General features: G+C 43.0%; 1 protein-coding gene across 1 annotated transcript in view; it reads left to right on the top strand.

The window, feature by feature from the left end:
* Cwh43 (cell wall biogenesis 43 C-terminal homolog) overlaps nucleotides 1-23,227 on the top strand; it is a 45,875-nt gene extending 22,648 nt beyond the window's left edge. The window contains exons 11-16 of the mRNA XM_040747191.1: nucleotides 777-912; nucleotides 2,128-2,277; nucleotides 5,008-5,152; nucleotides 9,120-9,181; nucleotides 12,489-12,644; nucleotides 22,962-23,227. Of these exons, the coding sequence (XP_040603125.1) occupies nucleotides 777-912; nucleotides 2,128-2,277; nucleotides 5,008-5,152; nucleotides 9,120-9,181; nucleotides 12,489-12,644; nucleotides 22,962-23,040 (728 nt within the window). The 3' untranslated portion in view covers nucleotides 23,041-23,227. The remainder of the gene's footprint in view (nucleotides 1-776; nucleotides 913-2,127; nucleotides 2,278-5,007; nucleotides 5,153-9,119; nucleotides 9,182-12,488; nucleotides 12,645-22,961) is intronic.
* The last annotated feature ends 2,802 nt before the right edge of the window (nucleotides 23,228-26,029 follow it).

Genomic DNA, 26,029 nt, shown 5'->3' on the forward strand with positions numbered 1-26,029 from the left:
CAGGGTGGTACATCCCTGCAACCCCAGCACTCTGGAGGTAGAGACAGGAGGACAGAAGTTCAAGGTCATTCTCAGCTACATTAAGAGACCAGCCTGGGCTACATAAGACCTTGTCTTAAAAACACCCCAGGCCCATGTGCACTGTTCTGCAGTTTCTGAACATAACTTGGCAATTTATGAAAGATGTGAAGATTATTTGGACTTCTGGGAAAAGTGTCAAAATAGTTTTAAAATGTAGAAAAGTCATACTTCCCCCTTCCTTAAGATGTTCCAATGCTTTGATTAAATTCTAAACATCCAGCACAGATGTGAGCTACAGTCCTCTTGTGACTCATAAGGAATTACTTTTTGGGGGTTTATGAGTAAAGACCAGGGTCAAGAATAACATTTTTGGGGCAAAAGAGATTGCTCAGAGGGTAAGAACACTCAGAAGTCCAGAGTTCAATTCCCAGAAACCACATGGTGGCTCACAACCATCTGTAATGAGCTCTGGTGTGTTCTTTTGCAAATATGCAGGCAGAGCACTGTATACATAATAAACAAATAAATCTTTAAAAAAAGAAAAAAAGAGAGAATAACATTGTGCTGAGTGTGGTGGTATGCATCTGTAATTCCAACACTGTATGAGAATCATGAGTTCGAGGCCAAGCCCGACTGCCAAATGAGCCCTGGCCTCAACAAAACAAAACAATAGCAAAGTCCATACAGCTTTTGGCTAGTTGCTTTTGATATTGCCATTTCCTCATTGTCTGCTTTCTGCCCTTTCCCCCAAACAGGTGCAGACTTTATTACCATCTTGGAGAGCGATGCTTCTAAGCCCTTTATTGGGAACAATGACTTAACCATGTGGCTGGGGGAGAAGTTGGGCTTCTATACGGACTTCGGGCCAAGCGCTAGGGATCACACGTGGGGGTGAGTAGACCTTGGGAATTAATTCTCAGCAGAGTCCTAAAGAGTAAACAGCAGTGGCTTGGGACAGGAAGTTAAGACTGTCCTGTGAATACACCTCTGTGACGCACTTGGGAGGCAGGGAGGCGCTAACACAAATGCATGGTCATGAGTGTTCATAATGGCTTCCTAGGGCTGGATGTTACTTACTGGTTCTTCACAAAGATGGGCTCATCAAGGCTGGAGTGACATCACAGTGCCAGGCCTGTCTGATAGTCTTGGGTAACTTATAGTGTAGAAGACCAGTACAGTTGGCTTTCCATATCAGCTTCTTCACTCCTGGATTTAAACAACTAGAAACTGAAAATATTTGAGGAATTCTAGAATGTTCCAAAGAGTGGGGTTAGAGAGATAGTTCAGCAGTTAAGAGCTTTTGCTGCACAATAATGGGGATCACAGTTCAGATCTAGCACCCACCCACATAGCAAACTGGGCATCTCTGCAAATACCAGAATGCCAGTCCTGAGGGACATGACCCCCTCTTTTTGCCTCTGTGAGCACAGACAGGTGCAACCTCAAACATACATGTGCACACATTCCCACATGCAAGCACACACATCTTCAAAAAGCAGCAAGTTCCCTAAAAAAGTAAGATTTGACTTCACCACCCATTAAGTACTATATTAAATTCTTGTGAATGAAATAATGTGTAAGCATTAAATTACTTTCTGTAATAACCTAGAGGTGATTTAACTCACTCAGGAATACGTATATAGAGTATGCAAATGGGACATGATTTTACGTAAGACAATCATTTGATGTTTGTGGGCATCATGGAGCCTGTCTTATGCAGACACTGAAGGACAACTATAAACACGTTCACAAAGAAGACAACCTGAGATTGTGCTACGTAGGGAGAAAACCAGCTCTGAGAGAGAGTGGTTGGGCGGTTGTCAGAGTAACAACACAAGTAAAATGGACTTTTCATCTTCTCAGTGCGGCCTTTTCCTTGTCTTCGTGGCATTTACTGAAACACGTTTGGTACTGTCATGAGTGATGCAGCCAGGCAGGCTAAACAGGAAGAGGCAATGAACCACCATAGGCGTCTTTGCCACATTCCTGCTCTGAGTGCCCCTCAGTGGATGCCTGTCCTGTGACATGACTCTTCAGAGCATTTCCTCCATCTCTCTCCGTGATAGGCTGAGACCCACACTGCTCTGCTTCCTTTTCCGTACACAGGATTATGGCGCTGTCCCGGTACCCAATTGTGCGATCGGAGCATCACCTTCTTCCGTCGCCAGAGGGCGAGATTGCACCAGCCATAACTCTGACTGTTAATGTCTCCAACAAACTGGTGGACTTCGTGGTGACGCACTTTGGAAATCATGAGTGGGTGTCTTTGGTTTACTTACTATTATAGAAGTGACAGGAAGCATTTATTAAAACATTGCTTTGATTTTTTTTAATGAAACAGTCTTTCTGACTTTCTATTCTTAAAAAAAAATCTTAGATTGTCTTCTTTGTGTTGCTGGCTGAGATGCAGTCCTTGTACAGCAGCCCCCCCCCCCACTGTGTGACTGTGTTTGGCCCTGTAGTTGTGTAGGTAAAGCACCATACTGGCCTCATTCTGCACGTGAAGACTTTAGGTGGGCAGAGGCTAGGTGACACAACAGGGCCACACAACAGGAAGAAGTCAGAACCAAGTCAGAGGTCACAAGTGCTTGGAACCACACATTAAACCAGCTGCAGAACACACACACACACACACACACACACACACACACACACACACACACCCTATCCCTAGAGGGTTATTGGCACAAACAGTTGTAGTGTTGGGATCTGAGGACACTAAGTGACACTCCTGTCTTTGCTCACGTTTTCAGAACTGACAGGCAGCACTTGCTAGCCACACATACTTACTCCTCAAGGTCCTGTCCTTCAGTAGGAGTCCTCCCACATTCTCAGTCCTGGCGGTCTCCGCACATCTTGCTTTGTCCCTGTAGCCCCTCTAACACTCATCAGCTATCTTTCTATAAGTGGTGGCAGCCCACTCCTTTACTGCCGGCACTGCCAGCAGCGGGGAGTTGGGGGATGAGGAGGGGGGCGGGGCAGAAGCTGGTGGATCTCTGAGTTCGAGGCTAGCCTGGTCTACAGAGCAAGTTCTAGGACAGCCAGAGCTACACAGAGAAATCCTGTCTTGGGGGAGGCGGGGAGAAAGAAAAAGGAAGGAAGGAAAAAAGAAACTACTTGTTTACTTATGGATCTATTCCTTGCTGCCATCTGTTTCTATACATTTCAAGGAATGAAATTTCCCAAAGTCCTTTGCCTTCTACTTTCTAGGCAGACTTAGCCAATGAGAGGCACAAGCTGGGAAGACATGAAAAGGAATAAGCCAGGGCATTTCTCACCCTTCTCTGTGCTTTATCTGGTGTCTCTGCAAGCCACCAATCTCTTCTGTGGCTGCAGGTGCTTGCTGGATGGCCTCTGTTCCATCATGGAGTCCCTGCTGTAGTCTAACTTCCTCTAGCCAGTGCTGGCTTCTGGTAGTGTCACCTCCTCCTGCCTCACCTCTAGCTGTAGAGGTAGTGTTGGTGTCTCATTGCTGCCAACCTCTGATTGCATCACTGGTCCCAGACTGGCTTCTCATCACATAATTAGCCAGTTCCCTACGCTAAATTCATGTTGTTTGAAACTTCTGGGGTGCCTCTATTTTCCTGATAGGTCAAACAAGTGTGTTCTTTTCTCTGAGACAGTAGACCCCCTCAAAAGCTAATGTACATGCCTGCTTATTTGTTTCATGCCTACGGTAATTAGTATATTAGTAACAAGATGCACAGCCAGTATTTGGACAAGAGAGCAGAGGATGTATTCAGAGAACGTTCAGCCAAAGTAATAGCGTGGGGGTGGGGCCTGGAGAGATGGCTCAGAGGTTAAGAGCACTGGCTGCTCTTCCGGAGGTCCTGAGTTCAATTCCCAGCAACCTCATGGTGACTCACAGCCATCCTCTTCTGGCATGCAGGGATACATGCATGCAGAACACTGTATACATAATAAATAAATCTTATAAAAGTAACAGTGTGGGTTGCACAAGCCTGAACTGTTCTATGAAGGTTCCAACTCTCTCAGAGTTCAAGGTCAGCCTGGTCTATAAAGGGGCTTCTAGGACAGCTGGGGCTACAAAAAGAAACCCTGTGTCAAAGATAACAAAACAGAAACAAACCAAAAAAAAATCAAAGAAAGATCCTCCAGGATGCCAATGCCAGGCGGCTGTTAGTCCTTTAGTGGCCATCCTGATGACCAGGGTTCACATCGCTGTCACACTTCCTCCTTTAACTTGTGCATTTACATTTACTTGCAACGTTGGAGAGTAAGCACAGAGCCTTCATGCACGTCAGGCAAGGGCTCTACCTTGACGAGTTACATTGCATCATCACCCCTGATGTGACTCATTCATAATAAAGAAAAATGGAACAAATCCTGTATTTTGGCATATAAACTTAAATATTTGTTCGATTTTTAACCTGTGTGTCTGTGCCTGGGAGTGGGGATGTAGGCATCAGTGTAAGTGCCCGAGAAAACCAGAAGAGGGTGACAGGTGCCCTGAATCTGAAGCACTCAGGTTGTGAGCTGCCTGACAGGGATGCTGGGAACCAAATCCCATTCCTCTCCAAGAGCCGCTAGCACTCCGGAGTGCTAAGCTGTCTCGTCAGCCCCAGCACAGATTTTTTTGTGTTCGTTTTTTTCTAGACAGGGTATTTTTGTGTAGCTTTGGAGCCCATCCTCGAACTCACTCTGTAGACCAGGCTGGCCTTGAACTCACAGAGCTCCACCTGTTTCTGTTTTCCCAAGTGTTGGAACTAAAGGCATGTGGCACCACCACCAGGCTCCCAGCAGATATTTTTAAAAATGCTTGACTTAGTGGTTTCTGAAGAAAGGTTTTTATTAGTCAAGAGTTTGTCAAGCCCAGTTTGCAGTGCTGGTCTATGTCCTGTTCGTTGTAAAAACTTAGACTTTTCCCCAACAGAAAATTTGTAACCTGTTTGAGGATATTTGGGGGGAATTTAATTGTTTTACACATATAATGAAGAGGCTCCATTTTTGCATTTATTTTTTAAGGGATGACCTTGACAGGAAGTTACAGGCTATTGCCGTTTCAAAACTACTGAAAAATTGCTCAAACCAAGTGATATTTCTAGGCTACATCACTTCAGAGCCTGGTTCCAGAGATTACCTACAACTCACACAACATGGCAACGTCAAGGTAACATAATTTTAATTATGATTTTTATTAAGTTAAAAGCTTCTTTATTTCCATATGCTTAGAAAATCCAACCCAAAAAACACAAACGAGTGTGTGTGTGTGTGTGTGTGTGTGTGTGTGTGTGTGTGTGCCATTAGAGGTCATATTGTTTTGAGACAGCATCTCTCACTGAATCTGGAACTCATGGGATACACCCTGGAATCTGTTTGTATCTGCTTTCCCAAGGCTAGAATTATAAGCATGTACCAGCTGTGCCCAGATTTTTATATGTGTTCTAGATCTGAACCCTGAATTGTGTGGTAAGCCCCTTTCCAACTGAATCATCTTCCCAATACCCTGCTCATTGCACACAAAAAAGCACTGCACAGTCCACTGCTTACACAACACAACAGAACACAGCAATTTGCTCACTGATCATCGCCGTGACCAGGGTTCAGCGAGGATGGCTCAATTGTGCTTCACACAGGGGCAGTGAGCTGTTTCTTGGATACTACAGGATTTCCTGTGTGTAGGATTTACAAGCAATGCTTTCGGCTTGGAACTATGGCTCCTACTCATGGGCTAACTGGGCTTCCTCCCTTTTGGTGGCTAGGTTCCAGAGTGAGTAAACAAGGGGAGAGCCTGTATTGTCCTTTGAGACTTAACTGTCCAAGTGACACAGTGTCACTTCTGCTTTCATCGTAATTCTTACCACGTTGACCTGAAGGAACATAAATCCCACTCCTTGACTTGAGGAGTGTCAAAGACATCTAGTAAGAATTCCACAGGGCCAGTGTCGTGTTATTGTAACTGAACTTAGAAAATAAAATCCAGCACACGGGGAGAGTCAGTTCCAAGGCTGTGACTAGAAGCCGAAAAGGAATATCAGAAAGAGTGGCTTCCAGGTCACACGGGCCTTACTGTACCTTTCTAGGTCTAAAACACTTTTCACTGTACCCTGACATAACCAAGCTCTTAGGAAGTAATATACAAACCAAACACCCAAGAGACTGATCCATGCACCAGACCACAACACACATTAGTTTATAGGAAGAACACAATTGCTGTTTGATTAGGCTCAGTGGAGATCTCTGTCCTTTTTGTTTTGTTTTGAACCTCATGTCTGGAGATGTCTGTAGAGAGTTGGCCAACTTTACTACTCTGTCTTTAGAATGTGGCATTGGACAGGTGTTAGACACAGTGTAATGAGGGTTTTGGCAGGTGACTCAAATGATGGTGGTGGGAATGAGAAGCATGCTTATTGCTATAGAAGACTTGGTGAAGTATCAGCACTGGTGGGACACTCACTCTGCACTGTCTGGAATTGTAATTTCTCTAACGTGGTTTCACTCCATCAGGTCTCTGCTGCCATGGCCTCTGTTGCTGTGTGCTCCCCACTTCCCGTACCATGGCCTCCACTATCATGGTTTCTATTCCTATGGTTTGGTCACATAAAACAGCATCCATGTTCTATTTGGAAAGATAGAGAAAGAGCTAAAGAAGAGGCCAAGAGTGTATGTAGGTTATCTCTAAATTCAAACTCCGGGAAGGTGACTCTTGTGTTTTTATGTCTTTGACTGGAATTGATTATTATGGTCATGCTTCAATGTATGAAAGACTGGAAGTAGAGCAATCCATCTTGATTGTGCGCACACACACACACACCACACCACACCACACACATACACACACCACACACATACACACCACACACACATACACACACACATACACACACACACACACACACACAGATGGCTCTTCAGAAAAGGGGTGACATTGGGAGATGAGGGAGATGAGTTAGTCTCTGCATTCATTGAGTAGGCAGTAGAGTTAACGTATTCCTCATTTTGGCTGTGGTGGTGACATTTATTACAGAAAAGACCTGAAGAAAAACAGCATTGCAGGGGATGAACTCAGTTTTGGGCTGAGTTTGAGGCATGTGCATGGCATAATGGAGATATCCGAAGGACAAGAGGATATATAGATCTTGGATCTTAATCAGGATTAGAGCTAGGCAATCTTTCAAGCCACGGGCATGGGTGACTTTCCTTAAGGAGTTGAAGAAGGTGCAGAAGGAAGCCACAGACAGCTGCCTTTATTGCTCTGGTTTGTGTGTGGGTAGTTTATGAAGAAAATGTCTGTTTACCTCACAGTTTGAAGGCAGACATTATAAGATTAGGCAGCCTTGTCTGTTCAGCCTGTGGCAAAGGCCATCTCACGGTATCACAACACAATGGATGAAAGGTAAAGGAGACGGCCCCAGGAGGAGGGGGCAAGTGCAGGCTCATTTTGGGACAGCTGACTCTACTCTTTGTGAGACCAGTATTAACCCCTCTGAAGGAGGCGACCTATGACTTACCCACTTTCTACCAGGCCCCGACCCATAAAGTTTCCACATTGCAACATGGCCACAGAAGAGTCCAAGCTTCCATCCCATGAAGCTTTGGGGGATGCGTCCAATCACATTCAACTGATAGCTGTTATGGGGTGGGGAGGGAGAGAAGAGAAAGCACCCGTCTTAGGAAAGAGCCTGGGAGAGCTGAGGCGGCAAAGGAAAACCTAGGCGTTGGAATTACAGGCTTATGGGCTCTCTGTGTAAGGAATGCATGCAAGCATTTGATCTCTGTTGGTTTTCCGGATAAGGTTAAAAGCTGTTTTGATTGGCAGTGGGCTCTGATACTGCATTCTACAAGGAAGTTAATTGATGTGTAGAGGAATTTTAATTATAAATGCTTGGATGAACAGATTTTTCTCTTTAAGAAATGAGTAATTAAATTCTCTAGTCTTAAATTTTTACAGCACCATATAAAAATCTTAATGAAGTAAAATAACAGTTAAACAGATTCATAGTTGGTTAGTTCTGGTATCTATAGCTAAATGACTAAATTATTATCTCTCTCCCAAGGCAAACATAATGCTACTTTTTAAAATTTATTTGCTTTTCATAGTTTTTTTAAAATTTAAACCCAATTCCTAATATTTATTTACATGTTCTATTGCATATAAATGATGTGTATAATAAACAATAACTAAGACTAACATCCAGGTGCCCATACTATAGCAAATAAGAATCATAAATCATGGCACATTTCTTAGTAATAGGAAATGTATTTTAAGTTAAATTTAGAGGAGGTAAAAATTCAAGTGAATTTTTTTTTATTTATAGGCTATTTGAGAAGAAGGAAATGGGGATTTCTTCTTTCAGCCACAAATCTCCATATTGATGTTGTTTTCCTAGTACATTATAGAAAAAAATTCCCATCTCCTTCTCTGATGAAAAATGAACCTGGTTTCAAACCTTCAACATCAAAAGAGTCTAGACTGGTCCTGGATATGTTTCTCTCTATGATTTGATTTCTTAAGCACACACCAAGCACTGGCCAGTCCCAGGCTTTGTGCTAAGCACCAGACAGCTGAAGGTCCTTAGAGGGGAGTTCACTCCGCACGGAGAGCTGAGGGAGGGGACACAAACCAGCCGCGGTGGCACTGGGATGTAGCTGGTGTGAGGAACCTGGTTAGGAGGACTGGGGACCGGCCCAGGGGCTCCCAGTTCTGTTGGGGAGGGGGGGTGACAGGTTTGGAAAGCCGCAGGAGGTGAGCCGCAGGAGGTGAGACAACAGAGCCACCACTGACCTACCCATCATTCCCTGTAGTCACTGTGTTTCTGGCAGCTGGTGCAGAAGTAGAGGGGCATAGTAACTTCTCAGAAACCTTCTCCAGTGTGAATGAGTAGTTCATGCATGAAGAATCAGTAGGAGGGGGGTGAGACTATGATCTGCACTCAAGCTCTCCTCCCTCCGTCCCTCCCTCCGTCCCTCCCTCCCTCCGTCCCTCCCTCCCTCCCTCCCTTCCTCCCTCCCTTCCTTCCTTGTCTTCCTTTTTTCCTTCTCTCCTTCTCTTTCCTTTTCCTTTCATCTTTTTGGGTAATTCAGAGTAGAGTATTCTTTTCGTGATTTTAAGCATTCTCCTCTCTGCTTTCAAACAGGATATTGACAGCTCAGATCAACACAGGTGGTGTGAATACATCATGTATCGGGGCCTGATCAGGTGAGCAAGGGCATTTTTTATTTAAATCTATGAATTCGAGGATGCAAAGCGTCATGGAAGCAGTTCACTTTGCTGTTCTTCACAAGCGTTCATTATTGAACAGTTTTGACATTTAGTAGTTTGAGAAGGCAGAACCAAACTGTTGGTGGCGCACGCCTTTAATCCCAGCACTCAGAAGGCCAAGGCAGGCGGATCTCTGTTAGTTCGAAGCCAGCCTGGTCTACAAAGTGAGTTCCAGGACAGCCTGGGCTGCAACACAGAGACACCCTTCCTCAAAAACCAAATAAACAAACAAAAAAGAAGGCATAAATAGCTAAGCAAATTTAGTGATATCATGAGGGTACTACTGTAAACTATTAAACACAACAATATGTGATTAATGCACAGTGAGAACGGTTCCATTGGGAGATGAGCCTTCCAGATACAGGAACCAGAGAGTGAGAGGCCCTAGCACAGGGTGTTTTGTTTGCAGGGAGGTGATGCTAGGGACCTGTGTAGGGGTTGGAAAGTGGATGAGGAAGTGGGTGAATCTTATAACAGAGAGGAGGGGAGCAGATCTTGTCAGGTTCTGTAGACCCTTATTAAGGACTCTGAATAGAAGCATAAGGGTGACCTTATTGGCCCTTGGACGACTCACTGGGTGGCTCACATACTTCCTGAAGGAAGTCCAGGAAGCTGTTTAGGGGCTATAACGGTCATCCTAGTTACAGGGCTGGTTCAAAGACTCTCCAGCCATAGCTCAGAAAACTAGCTGCTGGAGGACTGGCCTGACTACTGCTTCAGTGTTTCCAAAGAGCTGTGGTAGAACATGCCACTTTATAAGCACTTCATATCTAAGATTGACAATACTGTTTCCATTTCATTCCTCATTTAAGCATTTGTCATAGGATATCAGAATTCTAGAAAACAAGCTTTGATGTAGACTGAAATATGTATAACAGTTCCAGTGTGTGTGTGTGTGTGTGTGTGTGTGTGTGTGTGTGTGTGTGTGTGTGTTAGAGCTTATGCACTCATCTCCCCTGGTTGCCCCAGCAAAATACTGTAGAATGAGTGGGTTGTTTAAATAAAAGCCATTCATATTCTCAAAGATCTTGAAGCTGTACAAGGCAGCAGGGTTGGTGTTTGGTTAGGACTCTCCCTTTGGGTGGTACATGGCTGTCTTCTTGTTCAAAGCTCACACGACCCTTCCTAGGTACTCAATCAAAAGTGTTGTCTCTCAATCACCCAGTTCACTGCCCCACACTTTGGAGGCATTAATAATAATTGCACAACAATGGGCGCCCCCATGCCTCAGGGTGCTATTCATATAGTCACATTCCTTGTCTTCAAGGACTTCAGGAACATCTTTGAAGGTCATGTCTAAGAAACAGTTTAAAACTTTGATCCTAGAGATTTGAGAAATATATACCCCGATTTATCAGAGGCATGCTTTAGGATTACCAGAAGCTATAGTTCTGAGCTTGTGTGACAGCTCAGATCCTCTGTCCGTCCGACAGGGCTATAGCTCCTGCCCTCTCTTTGTCTTGGGAAGGCGGGCTGCCTCCACCCACCCGGGTGCTTTGTTTCTGTTTTTCTTTCACAGGTTTTGTCAGTTTCAGCTTTAAGCGTTCTCCTCATCCCACTCCCCACTCTGGCCGAAGCCCCCTTTCTTACCTTTCTAATAGTTTCCCCGCCTCAACTTCCTGTGATGCGTACTCTACACCGCAGCCACCACAGATCTCTGCCTCAACCCTTCTGATGGGTTCCCAGTCCTCTCATCTTCTTCTTGGATAGGAACTGGAGTCCTCATAGGTGTATACAAGGAAGAATTCTTCTCTACTTCCCCTCTGTCCCAAGCTCATGCCTTTCACATTCTTTATTCAGTCCTGGCGCAGTTGATTCCCCAAACACCACACACCTCTGAGACTTTGCCTTCCTTATCCCTTCCCCACAAGGCCCTCACTCCACTGTCTGTCTTGCTTGCCCCTTATCGTTCAGTGTCTTGTTCTAATGTTGTTTTTCTTTTTTTAAAAACAAGATTATATGTATATAGTTCTGCCCACCAGAATAGTTGTGAACCACTCTGTGACTGCTGGGGATTGAACTCAGGACCTCTGGAGGAGCAGTCAGTGCTCTTAATCTCTGAGCCATCTCTCCAATCCTGCAGTGTTATTTTTCAAAGAGGTCCTTCCTACGCATGCTCTGTGAGGCGGCTATCTCTGCCAACCAGCTCTCCGTACTCTCTATACCTTTGGAATTAGAACAAATGGTTACTGTGAGCAAGGGCTTCCTTCTATTTCCTCGCAAATCCACAGTCGCGTGAAAATGATGCAAGCATTCTTTTGGGAAGAGGCAAAGTCTAACTAAAGGAAGATGAACTCTTCGCTGCTGTGGTTTCTCTGTTTTCCCATCTGAGAACTTCACTATGAACTGTTTGGATAAAGTCTCTAAAGTGTTTTGACTTTTCCAGAGAGCCAAAAGCTCTAAGCCAAACAGGATGTGGAAAAGTTTTCAGACATATAAAATCCCTGATTTTAGACTACTAAATGTGCCTAGAAATCTGCATGGGATGTTTGGATTTTGAAATTAAAAAATGCAAGCATGCATTTGTGTCACTCTGAAGAGATCCTGTTATTAGCTTATTAACTCAAAATTTAATTATACGGGAAGCACTTTGTGTAGATAGAACATTCATTTGAATAAAAAACTAAAGCAAGGCTGCTAAGTGGAGTTAATTAAAACTGTGTACATATTCATTATTCATTTACCATGTTATGAAAACAATATTTCTGTTTATATTTAAGGTAATAAATCAATTTAATTCTAATCATGATACATGAAGCCAAGTTAGAAATGGGAAACCAGCTTAATACAGAAGGTGCTACCATTAAGAGTTCACTAATTTTGGCTGGACTTTGTTCTACTTGTCAGAAGTTTTTCTTGTTGGCTTGTTTGTTGTTTTTCAAGACAGGGTTTCTCCATATAGCTGTCCTGGAACATGATCAGTAGACCAGGCTGACCTAGAACTCACAGAAATCCTCCTGTCTCTGCTTTATGAGTGCTGGAACTAAAGGTGTGCGCCACCAATTGCCCTGCAAAGAACTAGTGTGTTTTTGTTTTCTTTTCTTTTTTTTTGAGACAGTGTTTCTCTGTATAACCCTGGTTGTCTTGGAACTTGATCTGTAGAGCAGGCTGGCCTTGAACTCAGAGATCCACCTGCCTCTGCTACCCAAGTGCTGGGACTAAAGACGTGTGACACCACTTCCCATCTTCATCAGAGTATTTTTATAATGAGACATTTTACAAACCATTTCTATATCTGCTCCAGGTTGGGTTATGCAAGAATTTCTCATGCTGAACTGAGTGACTCTGAGATTCAGATGGCCAAATTCAGGATTCCTGATGACCCTGCCAATTACAGAGACAACCAGAAAGTGGTCATAGACCACAGAGGGCTTCCCAAGGACATTCATTTCAACCCCAGGTGAGTGAGTGCCTGAGGGAGCACCTTTTTTGCTGTAGATGGAAGATACAGACTGCCACATGCCACTATGGAGTCCAGATACCAACTCATATGAGCTCAGAATTGTGGTAGATTCTAGAGGCTCAATTTAAGTGAGGAAAGTCATGGTAAAGATGATAACTCATGAGTTTAAATTATAGTCTTTGCTTTCTGGAATGAAGAAATGTGCTGTAGCCCTAGCCTCAGGGAAAATGCCCCATTCTTGTCATTATTACCACCACCACCGTCATCATCATTGTCACCATCACCACCACTGCTACCGTCATTAACATCACCATCATCATCATCATCATCATCATCATCATCAACATGAGCATTATCATCACCATCATCATCACAGTTAACATGACCATGACAGTGAGTATTTGTATTCCAGCTCTGTTCCAGACTCTTTATGTGTTTGTTAGCTGTTGTTACCAACGTTTTATTGAGGAGGAAGTTCAGGCTGAGGAGTACATTGCATTAGGCTTAAATGACTAGTCAGTGACAGAGCTGTGGAGGAGGTAGGAAGCCCATTAGCGCCACAGGGTGGCTGCAATTCTACACCTTCCCTTCATCCTGAGAACATCTGAGAACTACACTGTTTAATCTTGGCCCAGATCAACTCATTAGGACTCCCTGGGATGATGCCTGGTTTGGTGACTTAAACAGTTCTTCACGGGTTATTCTAATGGGCAGCTCACACTGAGACTGTGAAGCGTGGGTAATTCCCTTACATTGCAGGTATTCTGCCATGAAAGAGACGTTGAGTTTCTTTTTGTTTAGTTTTTCACAGTGGTTATCTAAGAGATCTGTTTGTAGTCAAGCGTATGATTTGAAGCGTGTGCTCTGCCACAGTACATGGTCAGACAGCATTTGCATGCCAGCCGGGACACTGAGCATGCCCTAGACATTGTATCATTTGGCATTTCTACTGTAGTAGCTCATAGCTGCAACGATTTCTCAGACTTTGTCAGGAACAAAGCTATACCACTTGATTTGTTTACTTGCTTGTGCCTCCTGAGAGGACTGTACCAGAGTGTAATGATAATGCAAGGACAGGGAAAGCTCAGCCTGGGTTTGTTACTGTGTTTCTTTCCTGCTGTGCACGCAAGAGGAAAATGATAGTGAAGTCAGCCTCTCTATTCTTGCTATAGAAAATAACAGGCTGCATATCATTAGCCTAGGGCTGGAGAGAGGGCTCAGAGGTTAAGATCACTGGCTGCTCTTTCAGACGTCCTGAGTTCAATTCCCATATCGTGGCTCACAGCCTTGTATAATGAGATCTGGTGCCCTCTCCTGGCCTGCAGGAATACATTCAGGTGGAACACTGTATACAAAATAAATAATGGATCTTTATAATAATAATTAGATCTATAAACAAATAATAGATCTTTTTTTTAAAAAAACATACTTCTCACTGAACATGTGTCCTAGTTAGGTTTCTAGTGCTGCGATGGAAGGCGCAAACAAAGCAAGTAGGGGAGGGAAGGCTTTATATGTCTTATGCTTCCCTATCACAGCCCATCATCAGAGGACAGGAACTCAAGCAGTGCAGGAATCTGGAGGCAAACACTGATGTGAAGGCCATGGAGGAGTGATGCTTACTGGTTTGTCTCAGTGGCTTGTTCAGGCTGCTCTTTTTTTTGTTTTGTTTTGTTTTTGTTTTTCAAGATAGGGTTTCTATGAGTGGCTTTGGATGTTGTCTTGGAACTAGCCCTTGTAGATCAGACTGGTCTCAAACTCACAGAGATCCTCCTGCCTCTGCCTCCCGAGTGCTGGGATTAAAGGCGTGTGCCACCACCGCCCAGCTTCATCCTGCTTTCTTATAGAACTCAGGACCACCAGCCCAGGGATGGCTCCCACCACAATGAACTGGGACTCCTACTTGAATCATTAAGAAAATGCCCTACAGGCTTGCTTGCAGCCAGATCTTATGGAGGCATTTTCTCAAATGAGGCTCCCATCTCTCCAACAATTCTTGTCCATATCAAGTTGACATAAAACTCAGTGGTCCATTTTTTTTCTGATTGAGATGACTTTTTAAATGTAAAATAAAAATTTTAGGCAGAAAATGCTTTCTTGTTTCTTTATTCTTCATATACCAGGAGTATGGCAAGAGCTCAGTAAACTATTTTTGGAGAACCACAACTGCAGATTGAGCCAAGAAAGCCCTGGCTGAGCGAGGCCTATTTTCTTGTTCTGTTACAAGAATAATGAAGGTGTTGGGGGAGACTCACCTTCATCACAGAATCCTGCTCAGGACATTTATGATATATTCTCTCAGTTGTCTTAAGTATTTGCTATATCATTTTTAACTTTAGTCACAATGGAGTAATAGAATTGAAATCATACCCTTTGACCAGTGTCTTCTCCCAGTCAGCCCCAGGCGGCTATGCTCGCTGCTTCTGCAAGTATGACTTTTAAAAAGTTCTACATGGAACAACCCCCACCCCCCAAAAACCAAACAAACCAAAACAACAACAAAAATCAAGCCAGGCAGTGGTCATGCAGGCCTTTAATCCCAGCACTCAGAAGCAGAGGTAGGAGGATCTCTGTAAGTTTGAGGCCATCCTGGTCTACAGAGCAAGTTCCAGGACAGTCAGGGCCATACAGATAAACCCTGTCTAGAAAAAAAAACAAACAAAAAACAAAACACCAAAAAAGGTCTATATGTAAGTGAGAACATGATCTCTCTGTCCTCCAACCCCTTTTCCTGAGGATTAAACAGGGATGGCACAATCCAGACAGGCACTTGGCCAACAAGCGGTACTTCAAATCCTTGTTATGTTTTTTAATTTGTCTTTGAAACAAGGTCTTACTGTGTAGCTCAGGCTCACCTTGAACTTGCTGTATAATCTAACTAGTTTTCAACAGACAATCCTCCTGCCTCTGTTTCCTGAGGGCTGAGATGACAGCTGAACCCCCAAGTATCTTGTTAGTTCACTGGTGATTACGCCTCCAAGTTCATCTATGATGCCAAAGATAACAGCAGTTCCTTCTTTTCAAAGGCTGAGTAATACTCCAGTGTGTGGACATGGGGCAGCCTTGAATGTGTCATTCCTCATTCCCCAGGAGCTGTTCTTATTCTTTGAAATAGTTCCTTTCTAGCCTGTAGTTCACCGATTAGGCTAACCTGGCTGGCGAGTGTGCCCTTCCATCTGCCTGTCCCTGTCTCTCCAGCACCTGGATGGCAAGAGAGTGCCAACACACCTGACTCTTTAGTTGTGGGACCTGGGAATCAAACTCAGGTCACCAAGCTTACCCATCAAGAGTTCTGCTGACTGAGGTATCTCCCCGGGACCCCTTTAAATCCAACTTTTAAGTTAGCATTCAATGTGATGCGTTCCATTATGACATTTTCAAACATATATACCACTGTACTTAGTTCCTATTCATCCTCTCCCCATGGCCACCCTTCAACTCTCCTTCCCTCCAACAGTGTGACAGCCTATCACATGCATTTATTACTGTCTCTTCTTGATCTCCTCACCTCCCTTAACATTGCTCTCTCCTCTCTTTCCTCCCTTTCTTCCCTTTTCACATACACACACACACACACACACATACACACACACATACACACACACACACACACTCACACATTTCAATCTATATTCCACACATTTAACATGTGGTGTCTGCTTTCCCAAGTCTGATTTATTTTGTTTAACATAATATTTTCCAGTTATAGATGCTTTTCTGCAGGTAATTTCAGTTTTTCTCTGTGACCGAATGAAATTCCATTTTGTGTGTGTGTGTGTGATGTATACCACATTTTCCCCTCTGTCCTTTAGCCATTCATTGGACATCGAGGTAGGCTCCGTTTTCTAGCAAATGTGAACACATCGATAATAAACATGGATGCTCGGGTGTCTCTGTGGAATGTCTAGTCTTTTGAGTGTGCACCCAGGATTGGGATGGATGGGTCATAGGGTAGTTTCAGCTTTCTGAAAGGTCTGCACACTGACTTTTCCATAGGGGCTGTACACGTTTACATTCCCTCCAACACAACAGAAGTACACTTCATTCCCCCCATTCTCACCAGTCTTTGATTTCCCGGTAATAGCCACTCTGACTGGGATAAGACGGAATCTCCAGTTTTCATTTCCACTTCCCATATGATTCAGGGTACTGAATACTTTTGCAAATACGTATTGACCTGTACTTTTTCTCTTGAGAACTGTCTATTCATTTGATTAGCCTATTTATTGATGGGATGTTTTTTGATGTTTATTTTTTGCACTAATTACCCGACTGATATGTGGTAGGTGTATATTTTTCCAAATTCTCTGTACTCTGGCAATGGTTCTGCTTGCTGGACAGAATTAAGTTTTATGTGACACCATTTTTGTTATTTTCTGGTCTGTTGGAGTCCTTGTTAGAAAGTTCCTGTCCCTGCCTGTATCTTCAAGTGTTTTACCCGTGTTTTTCTCTAGCCGGAAAGTTTCAGACTTGTGTTCAAGTCTCCAGTAGATCCTGAAGCAAGCCTGGGGCAAAGTGAGGCTCTGGTTTCATTTTTGCATGCATAGAAATTCACTTTTCCTGGACCACTTGTTGAAGAGCCCATCTTTTCCCCAGTGTGCTGTTTTGAAACCTTGTTGAAAATTATGTGGCTGTGTGTTGTTTTCTGTGTCCTCTGTTCTATTCCACTGGTTTACATGTCTATTTCTGCCCAAACACTAAACTGTTTCTGGGGGAAAAAAAGAAAGGGAAAATTTAAAAATGGTGGTGGGGGTGGGGAAGGGGGGGAGAATAATAAAGAATAAACAAAAAGAGAAAGATTAAAGATTGTCCGATAATGAAAAATGTGCAATGAAAATCAATTAATATATGAAGTGAACTAAAATACAAAAGCATTAAGGATTGTTCTTTAAAAAGGGTTTATTAGTTTTATTTTATGTGCAAGTGTTTTGTCTGCATATATGCATGTGAACCATGCATGTGCTTGTTGCCTGTGGAGGTCATGTGAGGGTACAGGGTCCCCTGTAACTGAAGTTAAGGATGGTTGTGAACCATCATGTGTGCTGGGAATTGAGCCCATGTCCTCTGCAAGAACAAGAGCTCTTAACTATTAACATATCTCTTCAGGCCCCACGAACATTTTGTTGTTGTTGTTTCGAGTGTAACTAAATGAAAATGAAGGTGCAGTAAAAAGAAAGTGGAAATATGAGAAAAAAAGCAGAACTGACTCAGCTTCTTTGTGGAACCTGGAAAACAACTTAGACTGTGGGTTCTATATACGGCAGGGCTCTGTGCTGAACTCGGAGGCTGTCATCTTCCCAGTATTTATGCAGATGCTGAGTCCATCTTGGATAAGTGTCTGATATCTGACAGAGTCCTTTCACTTTAATAGCTTCTCTTGGGTACCAGGGGAGGGGCTGCTGCCGATCACGCTTAGCTGTGCTGTCTGTGGACTGGGCAGGTTCTCTGGCACTCCCTAGCCTCCCCAAGACTACCCCCTCACACCCTTCCCCTTCCATCCCCCCTATCTCCCATGGTGGGTATTCTAACTGGAGGACATCTTGTAGGCGAAGCATCCCCAGAACTGAGATCTCCATACTTCCAAAGCCCACAAGAACTGATCACCCCTGGGCAATGAGGCTGTGGATGTCAAGTATTCTACTGGAGTGCCAATGTTCTGCAATCTACAGAAGTCAGTAGCAGACAGGTGCCCCAGCAATCCACACGCTGACCTCAGGCTCAGCAGCATCAAGGTCCAGAGTTATTCTCTGTTGATGACATCTATCCCAGCCTCTGGGCCTGGGGCTCCCTTTCCTCGAGCGTGTCCTGCAACCGTACCTTCTGGCTTGCCAGTTTCTGCCTCCTTCCTTCTTCTGCCTCCCTCCTTGCTTTCCACAACCCTCCTCCTCCCTCCCTGCCCAGCCCCAGGCTGTCATTCAAACTGAAGCTCTGTGTAGTTCAGTTCAAGCTTTCTGGCTTGTGGTTGCTCCTCGCTCTCAGCTGCTCACGTTGGCTTAGCTTTAAACAATAGGTCCCCGGACACCGGCCCCCACCCCTCCCAACCATACAGAGTGGCACAGTAGGACTCCTCTCTGCTGCTGACCCATCTAGATGGTGAGAGGAGCCAACATCTCACCAACTAGACTTGAGGCTTTGTGAGCACTGAGGTCATGACTGAGGGCAAGACTACCAATTAATTCGCCTTCCACCAGGGCCACCTGGCTGCCGCTGGCACGAGGTTTCCGTTTCCCGTCCTCCAATGGAAAGCCACTCGGAGCTAGGTTCAGCATGAACTCTCCCTTTTGTCACCACTCTTTCCTCTGCACTTCTCAGCTGTTCTACCACTGCCTTCGTGAATGTCCAAATCTCTTTCTTTCTTTGGTACCCCCTCTCTTCCTCCTTCCCCTTCCCCCTTCATCCCTCTACCCTCTTCCCCTCCTCTCTCAGGATCCAGATCCCAGGCTGCACTGTGTCACCAAGGATGAGCTTGAACCCCTGATCGGTCTACATCCACCTCTTCATTGCCACAACTAGAGTCCCATGCTAAGTGTTTGCAGTACTAGTACTGAACCCGAGGCTTCTGGTTTGCAAGGCAGGCACTCTCCCAATTGAGCTATAGCGCCAGCCTTAGGGCATTCTTTCTTATGCCTGACCCTTCTCCTTACCCAGGTCATGGAGAGGCAGATTAGCCTGCCATCTTGCAGGACCGTCCCCTTCCTTGCGATTCTACCTGCTTCCTTGGTTAGTGATCTGCAGCCATCACCCCCTAAAACTATTTGGATGTTTGGATGGTTTTTGTTTGCTTGTTTTGCTTTTGAGAAATGTCTATTTAGCTCCTGTGCTTTTCTGTCAGATTTTCTGACTACAAAATTCTGACCTAACAGAGTGCATTTATTTGAAGGGATCTGTCTTTTTTCAATTTCTTGGAAGAGTTTGAGGAGGGCTGGCATTGACATTTCTTTAAATATTGCATAGAAGCTCCAGGTCTTGAGTTGATTTTTGTGGGGGTGGAATGTGGGCAACAGACTCAGTCTTTATACTAATTATGAAGCTGTTTATATTTTACATTTCTTCACAATTTCATCTTGGTATGTTGCATATTCCTGTGAATTTCTAGGTTATCTAGTTTGTTGATGAATTATTGTTTGTGGTAGATGTTGGCAGTCTTTTTCATTTCTATGATATCTTTTATCATAATTTTCTTTGAGGTTTCTCTTTATTGTTAGTAAGTGTATCAAAAGGTTTATCAGGTTTTATTCTCTTTTAGAGGCTGACCCTCAGTCTCTTTGATCTTTTGTTTTTCTATCCTCTCATTATTTTGCTCTGATCTTTGTTATTTCCTACATTGACTCGGGGCATGGTTTGTTCTTTTTCTAGCTTTAAGGCATAAAATTGTCTCCTTAAATCATCTCCCCATAATTCATATAGTTATCACTATAGACTTTTCTCTTAAAACCACTCTCACTATATCTGTATGTTTTGGTATGTTGTATTTATATTTAACTCACATTGATATTTTAATTTTTTACTTTTTTATTACTTCTTTGAGTCATTGGTCATTTGTGAGTTGTAGTTTTAATTTCTGCGTATTTGTGAGTTCTACAATTCTACCTCTGGATACTGTGTTTAGAAAGGATAGTTGATATGATTCAAGTGATACTGAATTTATTTTATGGTCCTAACAAAAGGATCAGTTCTGGAGAATGTTCCATGTGTGAGCTTGAAAAGAATATTTAATGTGCTACCATAATGGAATATTCTGTATGTATCTGTTGAGTACATTTTGCTATAGTGCAGTGTTGAATCTGCTTTGTCCTGCATCTGTTGCTGAAAATGGCTATTGAATTCCTTCTCCTATTAATGTCTTCTTTTATAGCATCCCTTTAAATACTTAGGCACCCTGAGTATACATATACTTACAATTGTTACAATCCATTGATGAACTGACTCCCTTGTCATTATATAATGACCTTCTTGGTCTCTTGTGACAGTTTTTGATTCAAAGTCTATTTTATCTGCTATAGGCCTAGCCACCCTGTTCACTCTTAGTTGTCATTTGAATGGAGTATCTTTGCAGCCCTTCACTTACAGGCTGTGCTTGCTATTAAAGCTAAATTGAGTTGTTCAAGCAGCTAATAGTTGGAACTAAAAGAACAAAACAAAACAAAACCTCATTTGATTGTAATCTGCTTCATGGGTGGAGACTTTGATCCATTTACATTTAAAGTAATTGATAGATAAGAACTTACAGCTGCCATTGAACAATTGTTTTTGGTTATTTTATGGTTCTTTTATTGTATCCTTCCTCTGATTCTGTTTGACTTGATGTATCTACTGAAGACTTTTCTTTCTAGTAACACAAGGCCTACACGAAACATCTTATAGCTCTGCTAAGATCATATCTACCCTTTTCTCCTCCCCTCCAATACCTCTCTCTCCCCATCACTTTTCCCTCCCAATACCATGTGTTCTCTCTGTCTTTAAAATCACTGAGCCCACTTGGTGCAGCCTATATGTGTGGGGCTGGAGGGCCGTCTACTGGAGCATAGGTAGCCTCTCAGGGAGTGTAATCCTGAAGAAAACTTCCTCTCCTTCCCCCAGAAGACATCAACTAACACTAAAGACCCTCAGAAGATTGATATGGAGACCTGCTACTGCAGGAGCTCCCTAATACATAGTTTAAACAGAAGTACCATATCACAGTGGTACAATGCCTCTCCCAAACACCCATAGGCTATAAAATAAAAAGCTCAGTGCCAGGCATGGGTTACATCTTTTTGAGCTGTTAGTCGTGAGAGCCCCATAGACTCCCAAGCATTACAGGCTGTTGCTGTTGCTTTTGGTTCCCCTTCTTTATTTGATGGTAAGACCTTATTGCTAAGGACACCACATACTTGTGTCATAGAACGTGAAGAAGTCAAGCTGGCAGTGACCTGGGAGCTTCATCTCCTTCGCTGACTACTTTCATTGTGTCAGAAGATTCTTTTTACATTATGGAAGGACAAAAGTATTGAACAAGCTTATATGTCCAAGGACCCTGTGAGCTATGATAATGTCTGGCCTGACAAGATATGGACATGGGTACAGCAGTGTGCACGTGCTATAGAAGTAGCCAGTTTATTAATCTAGCAATTCACACATCTTGTATATCACACACCTGCTAATAAATTATTAGATGTATACTTCTCCTTAGTGCTTTTATCACTAACCTGAGTTCTTCAACCTTTGCAAAGGCATTTTTGCATGTGGATGGTTGTTTAAAGTGATGTTTCTGTGAGGGTATGAGCACTGGAAAGTCTCAATTTGTCATCTTGCTGACCTCATGCTTGTATATATTTATATGCCATGCAATAATGCATATTATTAACTCCTAATACATGTAGGAAAAATATACAATGATATATCTCTACTTACATCCACATTTCCCTACACATGTATGCATGTGTGTATCCTGTTTGTGGATCTGATCCTATGCATCCAAGTAGTGTATATGGACTTTCTTCCACAATAATCTCCTTGGAACATTTTCATGATTGCATACTAGTCATTGTATGGATGTACTGAATCATCAGTTTAGTTGATGTTGCACATTGATTCATTATTGCAAAAAGACTTTAAGAATCTCTTTCTTATGTCCTTGGTCACATTCTTTCTTACTTTCTGAGGATATAGTTTTAGGTAAAGAAAAATGAAAGGTTCTGCAAAGTGTTACTATTTCTTCCCTATCCCCTTAGATTAGGGAAGTAAACAGACTCCTGACATCTACAGTACAGAGACTAGCTAGTTGTCATGGCTGCCAATGTAGTAAAGAAAGTCCATGATTCACTTGCTGTGGTCTTTGCTCTCACTGCCTTGAGTATTACATCACATTGGTCAAGACTGTGTGGTTACTAATCCTTCAGGGAAGCAAAGGGAATTTGCAACACAGGAGCACTTGTGGGCAATTTAGAAGATCTAAGCCAAGACAGATTATATATAGGCACAAATGCACATGGATAAACCCTCAGGTACCTATAAGGCAGATAGTGTTCAAACCCAAGACTAGAGAGAAAACTCACATATTTTTCAAGCAGCATTATCCTGAACCTTTGTGCCTTTGAAATGATCTGCTACCAGGGAAAATACTTTGGAATTAAGATTGTCAACCTGCCTCTCCCACAAATCCTTTGTAATTCCTGTTTTATTTGATTTCATTTGATTCATCACTTGCTGTTTTATAGACTGATCTCATGTTGTGATAAGGAGATAAAAGTACTATAACTTACGGTTGACACTTCCCATAAGAAAGCCCTCTTTTCTGTACAGTTTTCCAATGTCAGTTTTTTTCTCTTTTAGATTTGGCTCCTACAAAGAAGGGCACAATTATGAAAACAACCATCATTTTCACATGAACACACCCAAGTACTTCATCTGAACCCTTCTAGACAAGATGTTATCGTTGACTGGGAGAAATATATGCAGCTCAAGGAAGAGTTTAATGAAGACCGAAGGATATGTGTAATGAACCCCAAGAGTTACAAAGGATGACATGATGTAGTGGGAATTCCATCAATTCATAAGCTATTGATGCTAAATAAAGGGATCTCTCTGAGTTACTTTTACTATTTAGAAAAGTGTGTGATCATATAAGAAAACTAAGCTGAGGGTTGGAGCTGGAGCTCAGTGGTAGAGTGCTTGCCTGGTGTGCATGGGGCCCTAGGTTCAATTCCCAGCACTGCCAGAGATAAAGGGGACAGGGTGAGGGAAAAAAGAAAGCAGAGACTTGTGATTATTTTAACACCACTTGGCCGAGGGAGGGTGGCTCAATGGGTAAAGTGCTTGCTGGGCATGCGTGGAGACCTGAGTTTGGATCCCCAGCACCTCTGTAAAATACTAGATGTGGCATCACTTCTCCATAAGCCCAGTGCTGGGAAGTGACAGAGAGAGACAGGTTCCGGGGGCTCACTAACCAGTCAATCTAGCCAGTCAGTGAGAGCCAGGCTCAGCGAGAGACCTGGTCTCCAAAAATAAAGTGGAGAATGATAGAGGAAGACACCTGATGTCAACATCTAGTGTCCACAGTACACACGCACACACACACACACACACACACACACACACACACACGCACGCACGCACGCACGCGCTTGGCTGACTACTACTACTACCACACACACACCCATACACACACACACACACACACACACACACACACACACACACCACACGTTCTGTAAATAGAGGTGGTGCTTTTATTTCCCAGCCACCCAATCCCAAGAAATCACGCAGAAGCTTAATATTAATTACAAGCTGTTTGACCTGTTAGCTCTGGCTTATTACTAACTAGCTACATCTATTTATTTATTTATTTATCTATCTATTTATTTATTTATTTATTTATTTGCGGGGGGGGGAGTTTCAAGACAGAGTTTCTCTGTAGCTTTGGAGGCTGTCCTGGAACTAGTTCTTGTAGACCAGGCTGGTCTCAAACTTGCAGAGATCTGCCTGTCTCTGCCTCCTGAGTGCTTGGATTAAAGGCATGCGCCACCACGCCCAGCTTAGCTCCTTCCTTTAAATTAACCCATTTCTATTAGCCTGTATTTTTACCGTGTGACTCCATGACATTACCTGTTTTCTAGTACGTCTTGCTGCTCCAATGGCTCATGGGCTTCTCTCCCTGACTCTGCCCTTCCCTTTCCCTGTAATTTTAGTTTGGCTTTCCTGCCTGACTCCATCCTGCCTTGCTATGGGACTAATCAGTTTTTATTAACCAATGGGAATAAAACATAGTCACAGTATACAAAAGGGTTATCCCACATCACATCCTACTGGCATAGACAAAATAATTTTATTTCTATCAATAATCTCTGGGGAAATGACAATGTGTATCAAATTATTTCTACAGTATTTTCAAATACACTGTCCAGCACACAGTCAAAGAGTGTGCATAAACCATCATGAATAGAAACAACAGACAAGAAGACTTTCTGACACTTCTAATATGGGATTTATCAGGTTCAGACTATAAAGCAATGGCAATTCCCAGGTTCAAGAACCAGCCATGAATAAACATTTTGGCAAGAAATTAAAAGTGTAAAGACTGATCCAACAGATTGGAAAAGAGAGAAAAAATAAAATTCCAGAGTTCTAAAAACAATGCCAACTGAAATAAAAAATTCATTGAAATAATTTACCATCAGAATAAACAAATAGTAGAAGGAAATTTGTGAACTAGAAGATGGGTCAGGAAAAAAAAGCCAAAACCAAAACAAAATCTCATTGATCCAGAGGTAGAGAGACATAGGGTAAAACTCAAATGCACTGTTTAATATCTGCAAGGACAATATCCTTCTTGCCTCTGCCAGTACTCATAGAAACTGCTCCGCTGATGCCCTTACATAGCAGTGTACTCTCCTCAAGTCCACATCAATAGCTACACAAAGTGTGTAACACTGGTGTTATATAATCCCCTTTAGCTCACATCCATTATTGGAGTGCCTCAAACCATCCTGGATTCACTGACGCCCACTGCTGGGGATTCCAGGATAAAATAACGGTCCTGGTGGTGGCAGAGAGGTGTGGTTGTTAGGCCCTTTGCAGCACCAGTATTGCCTTGCTGTGGAGATGGAGACTCCACTCTTGCGTTAAATTGTGTGGCTGCCATCCTGGGAACTGGCGATGACTGCTTTGGAGATGATGGGACAGTGATTGAGGTCATTAGTAGATTGTTGTGATCTGTGAGTTCAGTACAATGTCATATGGTCTCAGCAATTATTTTATGTAGGGATGAGCCCACAATATTGTCCACGCCCATCTGGGGATGGGCACAGGTGAGATATTTAAGGAAAGTAAAAGGAAAACTTCTCTCTTGGAAGCCTGCCACGCTTCTGATCTCCCAGCTTGTGTGTAAGTGCTTTCTCCTGTTAATAAAAATATTTGGTTCCACATTGCATTGGTTTGCTTACAATTTTATGATTTTGGACGAAATATATAGAGGTTAGATAATTTCTATGAAAACTTGGGCTTCTTGCTAATGGCAGCAGCAGAGCCGATGTTCTGTGGTTGAGTTGTTCTTGGTCCTAACTCCTTCCCCTTGTAGAAAAGACAGTGTGCAGATAATTCCTGCTTGCTCGTCTTATTAGCAGAGGAAAACACTATATAAATATTTTTCCAGTAGTTTTTCCATAACAGAAACTTCCTAATAATATCTCTGTAAACAGTTCCTAATATTTTTGGCACTTACCCATTTTATTTTTTCTCATAAAGTGCAGCTGGATGACAAGACGGTGCAGTTGGTTTCGGATTTTTCTTATATTGAAAATAACACTTGTTGCTTTTTTTTTCTATTCCCACTTATTTTTTTGATGTGCTACTTTTAAACTTCTATTTTCCCCCATTTTGCTATTGAAATATAACTCTGGTAC

The sequence above is a fragment of the Mesocricetus auratus genome, unplaced genomic scaffold, assembly GCF_017639785.1.
Source record: "Mesocricetus auratus isolate SY011 unplaced genomic scaffold, BCM_Maur_2.0 Super-Scaffold_100006, whole genome shotgun sequence".
Classification (NCBI taxonomy): domain Eukaryota; kingdom Metazoa; phylum Chordata; class Mammalia; order Rodentia; family Cricetidae; genus Mesocricetus; species Mesocricetus auratus.